The sequence below is a fragment of the Chaetodon trifascialis genome, chromosome 1, assembly GCF_039877785.1.
Source record: "Chaetodon trifascialis isolate fChaTrf1 chromosome 1, fChaTrf1.hap1, whole genome shotgun sequence".
Classification (NCBI taxonomy): domain Eukaryota; kingdom Metazoa; phylum Chordata; class Actinopteri; order Chaetodontiformes; family Chaetodontidae; genus Chaetodon; species Chaetodon trifascialis.
The window spans coordinates 21,844,666-21,862,221 of record NC_092056.1 but is presented as its reverse complement, the minus strand read 5'-3'; the positions used below and the strand labels follow the sequence as shown (position 1 = coordinate 21,862,221).

General features: G+C 40.9%; 1 protein-coding gene across 2 annotated transcripts in view; it reads right to left on the bottom strand.

Moving 5' to 3' along the window:
- The window catches only part of LOC139334962 (protein unc-13 homolog C), a 99,005-nt gene that overhangs the window by 20,119 nt on the left and 61,330 nt on the right, over positions 1 to 17,556 (bottom strand). For both annotated transcript variants that reach the window (XM_070968283.1, XM_070968275.1), the window contains 5 exons: positions 16,948 to 17,033; positions 3,918 to 4,044; positions 2,389 to 2,485; positions 954 to 1,097; positions 651 to 728 (listed from right to left, as the gene is read on the bottom strand). In XM_070968283.1, the coding sequence (XP_070824384.1) occupies positions 651 to 728; positions 954 to 1,097; positions 2,389 to 2,485; positions 3,918 to 4,044; positions 16,948 to 17,033 (532 nt within the window). The remainder of the gene's footprint in view (positions 1 to 650; positions 729 to 953; positions 1,098 to 2,388; positions 2,486 to 3,917; positions 4,045 to 16,947; positions 17,034 to 17,556) is intronic.

Here is a 17,556-nt window from a genome sequence, read left to right as displayed (position 1 = left end):
TGGTGGCAAAGACAGACACACAGAACCTTCTTGGTAAAGATGGCTATGATGTAGGTCATTTACTGTATGTGACAGTCTAACAAATTAGAAATTAGGTTTAATTTGATGTAATCCTGCCGCTGTGGAACTCCATCTGCCTCTTATTTTCTTTTTTCCATCATCTGTCTGCTCCGTCCCGTCTTGAGGAGGGACATTTCATGTTTTCTCTAGGTCAATTGTAATGAGCCTGTCAACACCGTAAAGAAACATCTGCCTCCTCTGCTCATACCCTGCGTGTTATCTCTCACTTCAACTTCAAAGACCTGTGTGGATAATTAGGCCACTCAGACGGCTCTGCATTTAGTCATCCGTCACATTAAACAATAGACGGGGAGCCCAGAAAATACCAACGGCTTTTCCCCATCAGCTGTGGGCCGTGAGATGAATAAATGCATCTCGGTTAACAGAGATACTGTTAAGTGCATCGCAGAAGTCAAGGCAGGGCTCAGCATAGAACAGACTGAGCTGCTATCCAAAGCGTTTTCCACACAATCTCCATGCAAACCGCTGTTAGAGACAGGCATCATGGGAATATCACCTGATCATATTTGCATTTCAACCAAATGGAATCTTTCCTATTAACATTTGCAGACCTCTGAGTAGGCACTTACCACGTTCTCCTTACTCAAATACAAAGGAAAGTCCTTGGAAATGATTGCAGCATATTGCAGAAGAACTTTGTTGATAGTCTGTAGGGAGGGAGAAGGACAGTTTTATAATTACAGTTTGTTTGCTGTTCATCATTGAAGTTCTTGGACTCACTGAAACAATTTAAAGCAGTCACAATCTAATAATAAGTTAATATCAAACAGAATAAATAGACCACAGAGTCTCCTTAGATCAATGGCAAACTCTTTAACTGTGAGTTATTAGTCCCTACAGGAGTACTCATGCGCCTTTTCAAAGAGCCTGACCTTCGCAAAGCGGCACATGAAGTGAGCCAGGGCCTGGGGGTTTGGACACTCCAGCTTCTTGATAATCTCAAAACTCTGGTTTAGCTGAGTGAACACATCCACCACCGAACAGGAAAAGAGGGCGTGCTCAGAGGTTTGCTGGAACTGTTGCAGGAAAGGGGGGGGGGGGGGGGGGGGCATGAGGATAGAGAGAGTGATGAATAGGTGGGGTGAAAGAGAGAGAGATTTAGGATTAGGTCCTTTACGCACCTCATTGTAGTGAGACGCTATTATGGACAGTGAAGTCAACATACAATTAAAGAACCAATTCCTCTGTAACCACATCAGTCACAGAGCAGGAATCTAGACCACTCCAGTCCTAATGACCCTTGCAGATAGATGTATTGATATGTTTGAATGGTCAGTAACTGCTGAGGCACACTAATAACACATTAACTCTCTGAAACTCTGCAGTTATCGCTTGAATTCCTGCGTTTAATCATGTTTGACATTGAAGTCGTGTTCAATCATACGTTTCATGTGAAGTGAAGATAAATCACGATTTTATCTTTTGTTCGTTGGTCGGTGGACATCCTGGGTTGGACATTTCCGTCAGTGGTAATGAAAATGTTACACTTAGTGAATGTCAGCTTTATGGAGCTGTTAGACAAACTGTGTAACTAAGCAGCAGGCTGAAAGCTTTTTGCTCTGTTCTCAGCAAAATTAACTTTTACTGACCGCATCTTCAGACTGTACCTCCTCTAAAGGACTACTCAAGCCATTTAGTAGTGCTTTTCCATAAAGCTGGAGAGTTTTATTCTCTGGTATGGGTCAAGCTGCCCCACAAAAAAGCATCCTACGCTTCCCATAATGCACAGCATCTTTTGTTTAGGCCCTGTCAGACCACACATTTTACACTTAATGTCCCCATTTTGTTAAAGGTCTGTAGTGTGCAAGAACAACAGAAGATGTCACATGACATTATACCTGTTTTTACATTGCTGATATTATAGAGAGCTAATTTTGTTAATGAAATTAACCAAAATGCTCTTCTACCGCTTTTAAAACATAAACACATTTCAACTGGACCAAAATGTGTGAAGGTGCATCAAAAAAATGCAACAATTTCTGAGCCAGTCCTTGTGAAGCTTACACACACTTCCTCACAATACTGCCTAAAATCCTTCTGTGCCTTTTACTGCCCTGAAAATCATGTTTTGCTTCCTGTTTTTATCATTTTCTAACTGAAATTTAATTGATATTCTTGTCCTGTGATGTCTCTGGGCGAGGAGTTGTTTTTGACTGTGTGGAATTTCCTTTATTCCTCACATTCTCTTCCCCAAGAGGTAAATTCAGTCTGAGTAGGCTGTCCTTGTGAATAGAAAAGCAGTCTTAAGTGGAATGGTAAGTTAAATATAAAGCTACATATTGAGAAATAATTCAGTGCAGTACTCACTCCGTCTTTCTTGTCCCTTTCCAGAGCACCATTGAGGAAATCCATGGCAACATCCTCGTTTTCATCAAGCCACTGAATGACAAACGGCTCGAACCACCTTAAAAAGAAAACATTCTTTCACAGAAGGGTCAAATCATACTTGAGAGAATTTTTTCGAATTGTTGTTCGTCTCATCTGTCTGGAGCCACAGATGAGTCGGGGGTTACTCTATGAGAACAATTCTGAGGCCAAGGCTTTTTATCCATTTAAACATTTTAGGGGAACCATTGTATTTAAGGGAGATCAATGACAATTGATTGTGTTACACTCGGAGAGGTATCCTGAGAAGACCTCGCAGATTTCAGTGTGGTTTTGGCCAAGGCTGCTCTTCATGCAGGCATCGATATCAGGTTTCAGTTTGTGGACAGATTAGACTGCGAGGCTCAGACAGAGGACAGAAGAGGACAGGACAGGCTGGGACGCGTGAGTCGGGTAAAGCAGTGCATTTGTTAGTGGAATAATAATGCTGTTCTGTCCGTTTCACTTTGCCATTTCCTGGTTTAATATAGTGCCTGAGCTTGTCCTCAGAGCGACGGATGTTCCCCCAAAACTGCATTGCACTCTGGCTAAGGGCATCTGCTACAAGAGGGAAAGCCAATAAATAAGGTGGGCGTGGCGACAGAGAAAGAGAAGAGAGACAGGCAGACGGAAGAGGAAGAGAGAGACTCTGTGTGTGTGTGTGTGTGTGTGTGTGTGTGTGTGTGTGTATGCCTCTGGACGAATCCATCGTGCTAGAGATGGTGTTTGAGTGACAGTGCTGGAGAGGGGGAGGGTGAGTCATTACTCTGATAGACTGGCAGGATGGGAGAGGGCAATGCGTTCCCTGCTTGCATTACACATGTTTATATCACAGCTATCCCCGCTTTGCTGCACATGATTATGCATGTGCAATGGAAAACAGGAATACGTTAAAAGAAGAACAAAAACATGCTTTTAGGCCATAAATTTGCCTCCTCATCCAAAACGCTTCATGATCAGCTTATTTAAAGGCTTGTAGGAATAAAGTGAGGGCACAGATTATACAAACATGACAGTTTTACAGATTCAGTCTTAACCAGCGCCATAACTCTTCTGAGCCACCCTGACTGATTGCTGACCATTACAGAATCTTTTGCCCTATGAGGTACTGAAATATGATGTCAAATGTTTTAAAAATTATTTAGTAACTAAAAAAAACAATATGAATTTTTCTTTGCAACATTTATCTCAATTGTAAGTCAAAGTTTTCCCCAGTTTTAATTGGATGTTAAAAGAGTTTGCTCATGTTCTATCATGCATTACTAATCACATTCTACTATGTACATTTTCAATACTTCATCTCCTCACTGTGAGAATGACACCATTATTTCCCTTTTGATATATATATGTACGTCATATATCCAGCAGGTTCCCTTAACAATGCATCTGCATACATAATCAAACAGTAATGTATGCCTGTATGCATTTTTATGCTTCTCTGGATGGACGTGGGAGAATGAGAGGACACTTACAGAGAATACTCAGGCGAAACACCCTTGAAGGCCGGCAAGTCGCGGACATACTCGTTGTGGAACCATTTGACTTTGAAGTGAAGATTCATGTATTCAGTACTTTTGCATAGGCGGTGCTTGTCGTGCTCTGTAACAGAGATTAAAACATGAGAAATGGTATACACATGTTATACAGCATATCCGCTGAAATCACAGTCTCACACATAGGAACGTCTCTGGATTGACCAGAGGGCAGCACAGTATCATCAAATGTTCAGTCTTTAGTATAGTTGCATGTGCTCTGAATAAAAATACAGCATCACAGCCACAACCAGGATCTGGTTGGCAGTGTTTGCTTTTAATCTGACATCTTAACAGGCTCAGTTCTGTCCAACCTTGAGCTATCAAAGACTAAGAAAATAAAACCAAGCTTGTGAATGTGTCCAGCTCACCAGAAAAGAAAGAAAGTCCTTGAATGACTGCAAACAAACTGAAGCTAAAATGGTATTAGACTTTCATGTCAGATGACATGGCTACTGAGTCATTTAGTCCAGCTCACTGTAGACATTTCAGAACAATTAAACATTTCCATGGGATCCCCTGGAGGAGAGATGGATGGTGATGGCATAAGAGAGGGAGTGAGGAAAGAAGAGCTGAGGGAAAAGAGAGGAAAGAAATGAAGCAGAAACAGCGAGAGGGATATGAGACAAAAGAGATAAGACGGGGGAAAGACCATGAGAAGAAAACTACTCCTCAACTCTACATTCCTGTAGATGAGAAAAATGGCACATAAAAGAAGGAAACAGAGCAGAGGAAATATCATGGCAGCATTAAGGAATTCTGGGCGCAACTGTAGTATCATGAAAAAAAAAATAGAGGAATCTTTGCAGCACGGATAAAACAGAATAAAGATCAAAGATGAGGGGGCAAGTCAACATTGCATGCAAAAGAGATAAACCCTTACAAAGGCTCTGAAAGAGTCTACAACCATGCTAGCAGCTCCATGAGGCTGTGCTGAGGCACAGCGCTGCTTTGAGCTAAAAGCTAAAGTCAGCTTGTTAACATGCTCATGATGACAAACCTAACATGCTGATGTTTAGCAATGTTTACAAGTTTGCTTTTCTAGTTTGATGTGTTAGCATGCTAACATTGCTAATTAGTGCTCAAAAATTGAGATATTTCAGTCAAGACCAAAGTGGTAGGAACCAATACTGCAATCCACTGAGTCGCTAGCGAGGCAGCATCGCTGGGTCGCTCAAATGTTAAACGGTCTTTGTTTCTTGGCCGTCAGCAGGCAGCAGGTGGTTGAGTCAGACGGCCTGTTTGACTTCAAGACTGCAGACGGCAAATCCCATGTCCTACCAACAGAAAACACTGAGTTCACTGAGCCATGGCCATGATCTTCTCCTGTTCTTAACCAAACCTTAACCAGAGAAGTGGTTCTCATTTGTTAACACTACCATGTTGTGTGAACACAAAAGCATCAGCAACTGCAACTGCAATCAACAATCACCTTGTAAATGGTGTTTGTGTGTTGCATCACAGACGTCCCACAGTCGGTCCTCAGCCGAGGCAAGTCATACTCTCCTGTCTCACTTCACCCCTTCTTTCTGTCTCTCTTCATTCATTCTCATTCATTCTCATTCTCTTCTTCATTGTTTTTCACTTTTTTGTTCAAGCTTTTCTTTTTCCATTTTGAGTTTTTTGTGTACTTTTTATTCAGTATGTAAATTGCCATACAGTCCCTTTCTCTACAGCAGAGTGCAGATTTTTATTTTTGATTTAGCAGCTGTAGCAGTTTTCCACAGATACAATTTGGGTAGGGGCAAAGCATCAACCGATCATCTGAATACTTATTTGTGACACGTTTGAGACTGAGTATAAAGCCAGACGTGAACTCCAAACCATCTCGCCTATACTGAGACAAAATTTGGCTAAATCTTGACAGAGCGCACTAAATCTTACACAGGCCTTAAGAAACAGGGAATTTTAAGGAGTGCGACAGAGTCCTTTTTCATTTTACAGCAAGTGCTTCTAAACGGTAAAGCAGAAATAAAGACACGTATATTCACGCGCTCTGTTGCAGATAGAAGATGCATACATTCACACCACATCAAAGACTTGTTTAAATCCACACCACAACACCGTGCCTTAATCCTGATAAGAACCTTGGTGCTTACGACGAATAGTGAAACGCCTGCCAGCCTAAACTCCCCTCTAAGCTCAGCAAAAAAATATTTACATATGTGTAATTAACATATTTACCTGTGGATAATGTATTCAAATGGAGAATGCAATACTTCACTACTTATAATATAGAAGAAACTGAGCACTCCACTTTTGAAATGGAGGTCAGACTGCACTTAACAAAGCAAAACAAACAAAACCTCATTAAAATGACAAGGGCAAACAGTCAGATGCGGCATCTTTGTGTGTGAACTAGGATCGACTTAAAATTTGTGGTATAGTAAAAACATGGTGAAGTGAAGTGACTGCATAACAAGATGGGACACACAGTGCCTCACCAGTTTTCATTGAAAGGTCTGACTGTTGGTATCTCTTGAGAAAATGTCAGTATAGCAGAAACTGTGGGCGTGAAGATCTACTGTATACTGCATTATACTGAAAGAAAAGTGGACAGTTGCCATAGCCACCATGGCTTAATACATAGTGTAGGTAACAGAGTGGCAGAAATTGAACCTTGAAGAGCCGAAAGTCCCAGTTCTGATATTGTAATGCTGACTGACAAGTGGTCTGTGGGAAGTGCATTGCAAAAGCAGCACAGAAGTAACCTCTTTAAACATCCCATGATATGAGTTTTTGTGTTGGCCGGCATTCACTGCAATTCAAGCCGTTCTCTCCACTTGTGCAGACACAAGTTTTTGCATCTTACACATATAGATTTTACCTTCTTTTCATAAATCCCAGGAACCACACTAATGGGCTGTTTTAAGTTTTGCAGATCACTGATATGAAAAACCATGATGATGCCAGCACCTTACAAGTTTTTTTTTTTTTTTTTTTTTTTGGAGTCGAACACTGGAAAATGGCAGGAGCACAGCTTTCATCTTCCCCTTACCTTCAAGGCCAAAGTGGTTTTGATGGCTGAAATTGCTGAGGGATTTAAGGTTTCACCTGGATTCACTTGGTCAGTTTGTGTCACAGAGGGAGCCAGGTGCTTTAAACACTGTGAATATTGAGTTGAGGTTGTTCTACTAGAGAAGACCTGCAGCTATTCTGCTGCAGAGGCTGCGTAATATCTGAACCTAGGGATCCACTGTGGCAGTGCCGCTTTAATAACTGAGCTGGCACCGCAAGGCAGCTTATACACACGCAGGATGGACACACACACACAATCACAGTTTGTCAACCTTTCTGCTCTAAGCTCTGACTGCACACACACATACCCTCACTGTCACACACTCACAGTCACCTAAAGGAAGCAGATGGAGGTCAATTGGGAGACAGAAAAGTAGAGGTCAGCAGGTGTTTTGTTTGCGTCTGCCAGCCAGGTTCTGCTAGCTTGCTATCTGAAAGTGTTTGAAGGGTGTGTGTGTGTGTGTGTGTGTGTGTGTGTATGTACACACATAACACATGCACTGTGTAGATACTTACAGATAATCAATATGTTTCTACTGGCCAAAATGAGAATTTGTTGCCGTTTCCAAAAATAACACTTATACAACATAATTGACTGGAAGGTTTCAATGACTCATATAATCTTCTTCTTTAGATAGAATGAAAGACGCACATAAGTAAAAAGAACAAGCTCAGCGCAGTTTTCCTACAGATTTGTACATAAAATCTATGAAGGGAGACTGATTTAATGTAACAGTCTGTGCAGTGCAAACAGCACGAAAGACGTCTGAGCAGTTTCAAGGCTTTTCATTCTTTTTGTATGTTACAGTAGCAACAACCTACTGTACTAACAATTGTGGCAGAGGGCACAGAAAATACAACCAAAGAGCCCGATATGATCAGTGTACTAAAATCCTAACGCATCCCTTCACTGCCCATTGCTGTGCTAAAGGATGTTCCATTAAAGTTGCTTGCATTTTGGTTGAACTTATTGACGGAGGACTGTCTGTCACGGAGTGACAATAGCTGAAACTTTATTTGAGGAAAACCAAAAATCTAACAAATACCACCTGTTATGTATTGTCTATTTGTGACTGTATTCATTTATCAGATGGAATGGATCATTGTGCAAGGCAAATATTCTGAATGAACATGTTTCTTTTAACTGGATGAAGACAGAAATGTCTTCCAGAGGTTAAAAGAGTGTTAAGTTCTTGAAAAGATTTCAGCTTTCAAAGCTCTTAAGTTCAGGAGTCATAAAGCTCATATCCTCTCTCTAGAAAATGGGAGCACAGACCGACAGAATGCGCTTCTTTGCACACTCTGAATGAAAACAAAAGGATATAATTTTCCATTCACTGGGTCCAATGTGATTGTTTGAAGAGAGGGGAGAATCTGGGGGAAATCAGGCCCGAGGTGCAGTGTTTTAAAAATACTGTAATAAAACATTGAGAAGCTGCACGACCTCAGAATGAGTCATCTGTTTTTTTAAATGACAGACATTTCCTGTGTTTTAAAACACAATCAAGACCTCCTCAAAATTAATTACAGGCTGTGAATCTTCGATAGGATTATTTTATCACACATTGAATAATGTCACTTGCATGACATTAATAATTTTGTGGAGCTGAGGTGTCAGATTTTTTCAAATGGGCAATCTGTCACTTTGAAAGGTAAGTCAATTCAAATTTCTTTATGCTGCTCATGTAAATCAAGCCTCCTGGAGCCTCCTCACGGTGTCACAGGGATTGTCACATTCAAAATAAAAAAGCATTGAACGTACTATGTGTGTGTGGGCATGTGCATGTTTAAATGTGAGCTATTCTTGTAGCATCACAAAGACTGCAGCGTGCAGTACTACAGTGAAATATGCTTTATCTATTCGTACGGTTATGTACCCTGCACACTTGAGAATAAATGCAAAGCGTTGGAGAGAGACAACACACACAACACAGTAGCTGCATGCACATAAGGTTCCTGCATTACTGCAATGCTGATATGCATAATATGTTTAGAGCAGTAAGATTGCACATTACTCAACCAGTTCACATACTTCCACAAAGACAAAGGCAACTGTAACCTAATTATGGCAGGAATGCTGGTAAGACTGAGTCTTTCACTGGTGGCATTGACTACAGTCAAAGCCACCATTGACATCCTGGATGCATTGGACACACACAGTTCACACACTTCCATAAAAAATCAGTGTCATTCTCTCTACATCACTGAACTCCATCGTCACCCTTTCCTTAATCTCTCTACATATTTTCAGCTGAAAATACAGCAACAGGTTCAAACTTTGCATCGTTAACTAAATGAAGGGACAACTTACGTCTCTTCAACTCTGCCTGTCTTCCAAACTGTATTCTAATGGTTAATTTTCTGTTTATGCTATCATGTGAATGGCTTGTGGCAGTGTGCATTCACACTTTGCCTGGAGAAGCCAGTTCAGTCTCGCTTCTTCATTTATTGAGACATTTTCATTAAGGGCCATTGTGATTAGCACAGCTGCTTAATAGATAATATGACTAGCTGAGAAGATAATGATTAATCACCACCAGAATCCTATTTATATTCTACTTCACTCACACTTTTGCTAATATATATAAACATATATAAACAAAAGTATCTGTGTGCGTTACATTCCCCTTGTGTGTGTGCATGCACACACCGCTGTGTGTGTGTGTGCCCATGTGCCCTGCTGGTGGTAAACAGTGTGGGCTGTCCTGAGGGAGGAGTAGGCTCAAGGTCCCTGGTGAGGATGTCATCTTGTCTGACTCAGCCCACTGGGACGGACAAACTCACAGGAGACTCACTCTCTGCCTCATTGATTTAAATGCCACGGATAGTATGATGAACTGTAATGGTTCACCGCAGCATTTCCATCCTCTAATTACCATTCTGTGAATATATCTAAAGGAGAGTGTGGTTCTACAGATTCACTGGAGACAAAAGGCTGAAGGACCAGAATGCCAGTCAGGGTCAGCATAGTTCTCTCTGTGACATAATTCCTTCATCTTGGCTTCTAACCCAGTTCTGTCAAAGGGCCTCCTAAGCTGTATCACAGGGGCCTACTGACACAGCTTTGCTATAACACCAGAGCCCACGGAGACACTAACTCCTGTTGATGTGATTCAAACAGATAATGCATTAGGACACAGCCAAACTTATGACTTAATAACGCAAGAGTCCACTCTGGTTCAGTATAGCAAATCACCATTACAGTGTAAGTACTTTTTACCCTCATTTTAAATCGGTCTGATTAATTCTCCTCAACTTTGTGAAAGCAAATACACCAAAACAAGAGTAAGAGAATGTAAGAATTTACAGGGCGCTCATATTTTAAGCAGAAAGAGTAAAATTTGTCCAACATGTTCTCATCCCCTGACTGTCAAATTTGTCATGAGCTTCGGTGTCTCATACAGACGCATAAGGTTTCTTTCAGTGTGAGACGCACTAACTCCTATGTAAACCCATCTACATCAGTATTAGATGCCAGAGCAACTGCGCCCACCATCCAATATGTTGGCACAAAGCCTTCCTGCCCTGACCCTGAAATATCGCAGTTTGGTTCGAACGGGACGCAAACCCTGCTCTCATGGGTTTGTTGTTGTTGTTTGATCCATCCATCCACACCACTTTCCTCCATTCATGACCTTTTTGCTCTTTTGAATTTGTCACCTTGCTCTGAGCATCTAACACTGCCATGGATGGGTTTACACTGGAGTTAGCTGAAGCTTGGTGTGTCTCATACAGATGCACAAGGGATCCTTTAGCATCTCTATGCCGAGGGACGTGACAAACGTCTGTATTTGACACTATGGGAATGTGATCAGGCTCATTTGTCAGCTGCAGTTCGTAAAGACAACATTCAAAGTTGTCCCCTCCTCCCCGGCTCTGCGGCTCCTCTTAGATGCATGCTTATGATCTGGCATGGTCGCTACATTTTCAGTCCCACCCTGCATGCTGTGATGGCTGGGGGCTTAACACCCACTGCCACAGCAAAATATGAAAATACTGGCAGATGGCAGGGTCTTTGCAGATACAGACACATCCACATAATTCCTGTGGGTCAAAAGTGATGATTGAGAAAGATGATTTAGCTTTTTAGGAAAGGTCTACTCATTCTGCCTTTGATTTCTGACTTCTAATGGTGGATCTGTGCATTTGCAGTCATTAACACCCACAATACTGCAGCACAATCACATCATTTCAAGGGAAAGTCATGAAAAATCTACCAGGAAATTCTCCTTTTAAACTGGACCGAAATTTACATCTACTTTCTACATTTGATGGAGACAATTTATAGAGAATTTACGAGATCTTCACGCATGAAATAAATGCACTACCTGCAAAGCTCACTCAGCATTTAGAAACTGCCAATATAAAAAGCCGTACACTATTAGCTGAACTACATAGGGATCTGAATTGAGTGTGCAGCGCTATGCTTAAAATTGCACAAAAAGCAATAGAGACTACCAGACTACCTAATTAAAATCACATTGCGGGACAACACCTAACCTTTAGCCATTCCCCGGCCCCGTAAACAACGTCTTTCTGTGGAAACAAAACTCCCTTGAAGAGGTACATGAATTGAAAGTCAATTAAAATATTCTATGGAGTGAAGCTGTTCCAACAGGCTGAAGATAAGTTAATGGGCTGCTGGAGCATTGGATCTTTAATGACATGCTCCAGAGACCATAGCCATTAAACAGCTACGCAGTATACAGCATCAACTGTAGAACTTCATCACACAAGCCTAGAAATCTAGAGGTAGCACTGCTTTTTCACGTCTTGATAAAGAATTCTTGTCAGCTGCTGAACATTGAAGTTAGTGAAGTCAACTCTTTATTAAGACACACTTTTAATTTAGGTGACATGGGGGGGATCTCCTCTTTCATGAGATACCCTCTGTTTATCTTATTTTGAGGTTTGGTGAGCTGGCTCCACACAACCTGACAGCTGATATTTATTTGTCTGAACTTCCTGTCTGAAAACCCAATATGAAGATTTTCATAGTATTCTTTGTGGTTACCATAGAGGTAATGGTGAATGTGTGAATGAGAGAGTGACTTCGGCTACAGCCATTCACTCTCTCAAGTCCTCTTCCTGCTTTTCTCTGTTCCTTATTTTATCCTCTCTCTCTTTGTCATCCCTGCAACATCTCTCTGTCGTCTCTCGTTCTCTCCCCCTCTCACACATTCAGAGATTCTCACAAAGATGCTAAAATTAGAAGCATCCATTTCTGCACCAGAACTGGCACCAGAGGCCTCCGAGCAGGAAGCAGAAGATGCATCAAAGACCTCATTAAGTAATGCACATGCACATGTGTGCACAGAAACATGCACGCACCTACACATGCAGATTCCTCTTTTATTCTCATTCATTCTTTCTCACTTACATGCTCAACTGAATGCTTGCACAGATGCTCGGCTGGACAAATACATAAATGTGCGGCTGCACAAATGCATGCACAGACACACAAACACAGACTGACAAAGCAGGACATTCTGGCCCGCCTCCTTCAGGGTGTCTCTGTCAGCTGCCCTGCCAGTTCTGTGTGCCTTCTTATGTAAACAGGTCACTCTGAGTTACTTCCATTTGTCTAAATGAGAAAAACAGGAAGCAACCTGGACTGGCACAGTATACCCACTCCTACAGTAGAACCTCATTATTGTCATTCATTGCAGAAAAGCACAAACAGTACATGCACGAATGAAAGAATATACACACACACGGTGAGTGTGTGTACAGCATACAGAGATTAAAAATGTGAGCTTGCACAAACTCGAACATCCAGAGTACTTTTCACACGTGATGGATGCAAAACATGTAATCAAAGGTGACCCAACCAAAGCAATCAATTTCTGCTGTTCTTGAACAATCTCTAGTCATGAATGATTATTCTGTGACTCATCTTTGTGTGAAGTAGTGATCCGTTAATAGTAATTAAATCCCCTTTGGTTTCACAGCTTTCTTTTACATATAACCAGGTTCTCATCTAGACCATCTAGAACAAAGACACATTATGGATATGCCAGATACATGCATGTGTACATGACCTGGTCGATGTAATGAGCTATTTGCTTTTCCATTACAACTCATTAAGCAATAATTTGGGTAACATTAGCTTATACTGCAAATATTAGTCTGTGTGTCAGTGTTATCAATTGAAGATCAAATGATCTCCATCAAATGAATTCATGCATTCAGAATTCATTAGCTTCACTTCAGTCTCCCTGTCAGTACAGAGCTGCCAGCCAGTGCAACATGAGACAATTTAAAAGTTGGTGAGGCTAAATGTGTTGCTGATCTCCAGTGAAAAAACATCATCTACTGTAATATATGTTCCTTTTTTTTTCTATGGTAAATTCCAAGCAGGCTAAAACTTTAGCAGGCCTAGAGGTGCATTGTCAATAGCTTTTTTTTTTTTTTTTTTTTTTTTTTTTTACCTTTAATGGGCAGGATAGTCAGAAATTAATGATAACAAATCATACATCCAAACATTTTCAAGATCATCACCATGTTCTGCAGCAAAAACACACTATGCTCACATACTTGGGATATAAAGTGTGAGCAAAACATAGCACTGATCAATAAAAGTGCGCTCAGCTTTCCAGGTTGAAACAGGCACCATCTGTGTTTTATGTGGTTTTACAATCTATATAGTAAAACACATTATGTGCTTTACAGCGTGCATGGTTGCACCCCAATGTTATGAGGTGTGTGAGCTGTCAGACTCTCCTTCATTTAACTACTAGCCTGTCTGCACCAAACCAAACCTAGAACACAGACAGCTGGCAGGACCAACAAGAAATGAGCAATAATTCATACAAAGTGCTCCTTTGAGGAACATGACAGTCATGTCCTCGTCCAGGCACGTGTCGCTGTGGGCGGCCAGTGATGTACTGACAAGAGGAGGCAAAGCAGAGGAAGAGGGCTCAGGCTCAAGGAGCGAGAAAGAGAGTATATGTGACTGAGTGCATCCATGACTCTTGTCTCCTTTTGAAACATGGACACTTCAGGCAAATCACACACACAAACACGCTGGTCCAATCTTACTGTGACAGCAGTCAGTTACACCCTATGTGGTCACATGTCCAGCTGCCCTGACTCAAATATGCACACAAAGCCACTGTTGTTGTTATAGGTTATTATTAGTGAACAAGTAAGCAGTGTTCAATATTTGAGCCTGAAATAAATAAAAAGTGTCCCTTTTTGCTGATTATCTGAAAAAATCCCTTTTTACCTCTACTTGATTGCAATGTGTATCTTTATGCTGATGACACACTATTGTAATTTATGTATTGATAAGTCTGAACACAATATCATGCTGAAAATGTGAAACTTATCTTTAAAAAGACTTTTATATCCTTCAGTATTAGACACTGATGGGACTAAATAAATGCTATTCACCAGATTTGCTGTTTGTGCTACAGTAAAAGCAGTCCCACGTTCAATTCTTTTGGAGTAAAGACACTTTCTTTATGTTTATAGTAAATATTTTTCGATATTCCCTTTATTCCTGTTATGATCAGAGTACTTTAAACTGTTTTAATTTCTTGAACCAGATTGCTGGATTACTACAGTCTTCTTCACTTATTTTACAGTATGTTAGTGGGATGGAGTTTGTGCAAAATCTGCTGGTTTGTGTTACAGTACAAAACATACGATATAGAGGTCACTTTCAGTAAAAACAGGGACACTGATTCAGAGAGTTTTGCATTGCTGCATGATGAAACAAAGTTGATGGATGAATCATTTTCAAAATGCTTTTCTCTTTAGGGCAAAGGAAGGAGATGTAAGCAACAGCATTCTTTATGAGAGAAGGCAATGGAAATCTGGAAGTATATATTTTTAGCAATTGCACTAGTGTGAGATACAGACTGCTGGTGGTCTTGACTGATGCCTCCTTTGTTTTCAGTAAATCCTACATCAAGGTATCACAATTATTTGTAGATGAATATGGTGATTATTAAAAATGATCCATGTGGAGATGCAAGGAAAAGTTTGGATTTGCGATTTAATATAAATCTCAATTGACACAATCTTTGTACTGGTTCTAGCTGCTCATTATCTCACCACAGAAATACACATCCATCTGTGCACACACACCTATGAATCTACACGTCTCATTAAAATCTGACGGATGAGCACATTTATATGCCGATAGTCCATAGGCGTTCTATATCTCAAAAGCAGATCCTATTTAAAAGCAGCTCATACCTCACAGTCTATATGCTGCATATGTGCACGTGTGCTTACAGGTTTGCGGTGCACTTGGCACCTGGTCGCCATAGCAACTAAAGATGGCTTAGCATGGAGAAAGCAGCAGGTATGTACTGTATAAATGTGGATACCGATATGTGGATACTTCTGGTGCTTCTCAGCCTTTTTACTGACAGAGTCTGAAGAGCATTCACAGTGTTTGACCTCAGTCAGAATCCAGCATCTCTTACCACCTCCCTCTCTACCTCCTTTGTCATTATTAAAGTAGAAAACTACACAGCCTCTGCCATGTCTACTTCAGGATAGGGTAGCTCAAGAGTTCAACTTGGAAAGATATGTATGAAATGAAATGTTATAGTGGGGCCATATTGTCTCCATCCAAGTCACATACAAATTCCTACACTGCAGCAAACAAGTACTTTGTCCACAGAAAGTCAGAGTGTGGCAAATGATCACAAAAGTGAGAAATATTTGGTAACCACGAGCATAAAGGGTCCTGAGTACTAATGCTATATTGCATGATTTTTGGGTAAAAAAAAAAAAAAACTCATTGCATTTTAGAGACCTGCTGGTGGCAATATTGAGCTGTTAAAAACTTCAGAACAAAAACTCACACAAAGTCATAGTCGAGGGTGCTACCCTGCTGAGTCCTGAGGCACAACCACACACACAGCCACTGAACATTCATTCACAACCCCAGTCCCATTAAATCCCTTCTGCATTTTGTTTTCTTATCATACAGTACATCCTGCCTGTTTGATACAGAAGTCTTCAGCCTTAAAAAATAGCCAGTTCAGTAACCTCCAGGAAGCATGCACTGTCTTTTGGGAGGTGAGCTAGAGGTAGAGGGGTGGGGATGGAGTCAAAACACACTTTAAAACTGGCCACATCTGTAAATAATTAAAAAAAAAAAGACAAAGTACACCCTTAACACTTGAAGATTACAGGAACACTTAATGGGAATAACATTTTGTATTATATTTTCTGTTTAAATTAAGCAAATCACGGCTGCTATGCAGTGACGGAGTTACACTCTTGAGTAATAAGTGATCGTGAAGAAACTGATTGATCACTTTGGTTCATGCTAGATTACACATTACAAATCACTTCTTTCATTTGAAAGAAGTCAGTCAGTATGTTCAGTCCCTTTTCATAACTTTATTGTGAGCACTACAGGCAATTCTGTGTATAAACTATTGCATTACACAGTTATAATGCAATATAGTAAATTCAATACTGTGTTTAATCGGACATAACACACTCACGCGTACAAGTGTGCGTACACACACACAAACACAAAGTTGCAGACAGACCTGAGCATCACATCTGTTTTTGATTATGCCATTGATCAATTGTTTATCTTGGTTAAAAGAAGTTCCACTTCCTCTGTAATGATCAATAGAGTGAAATCAGGGAAGTGTAATCTAGATAGGCAGTAGAGCTGACCACAGCCAGACACGGCCGATAAACACCACTCGAATACAAAGAGGTATAACACAGTAACACTTACTCCTGAGTAGCCTCACAGGATGGAGAGAGCCACAAATTAGACCTAACTGCTAATTTAGTGAATAGCTGACAAATAGTTACATATTCAGTGGACACTGGTCAAGATGTTGTGCGCTTTGTAAAGTGTAACCTTTTATTCTCCACCCACACAATCAATTTATATCATCATCAGCTCTCATTCACTTCTTTACCCACACTTGCTCTTAATGAAGAGATAATTGTCTGCATGACTGACCTTCCATTGCATACTTCATATCCAGGGCGAAGAGGTTCCACGTGGTCTCAGCGCTGATCTTGCCCACACTCAGCTCCTGTGGAAACCTGGTGGAATCGAAGCGGATTCCAATCAGACTCATTTCCGTATAATGACACGCTCGACTGGGTGGTCTGATGGCTTGGCCGAGCCTGAATCTCTTACAAACGACTTAACAGATGTGCAAGAAGACATGGTTGGTGAATCTCATAATCTAATAATCCCCCGTCATTTCCAGACCTGGTTGAATTGGGGCAGAATGGAGATGCATGCAGGGGGGCTAAAAGATGTGGGGATAAAAATCCAGGAGGATATCACACAGCAAAAGAGAGAGAAATAGTGGCAGCCCATTTGGCAAGTAATCTGCTATTTTGAATGTCTATAGATTTTCAGTCAAAGCTGGAATGCGAGGTGTCAAAGGTTTAATTATCCGTATCGTCAGACAGTGATGGGAGGACGTTTATGGATGACGGCGCCTTGGCCTAAGGAAGGTCAGTTTATCTGGAAATGTTCAACTTTTGCGGGAGACCACCCTGTTTCCAACAACAAACATTTATCCGCCCATTTCTATTGAAACACTAATTGCCTGCT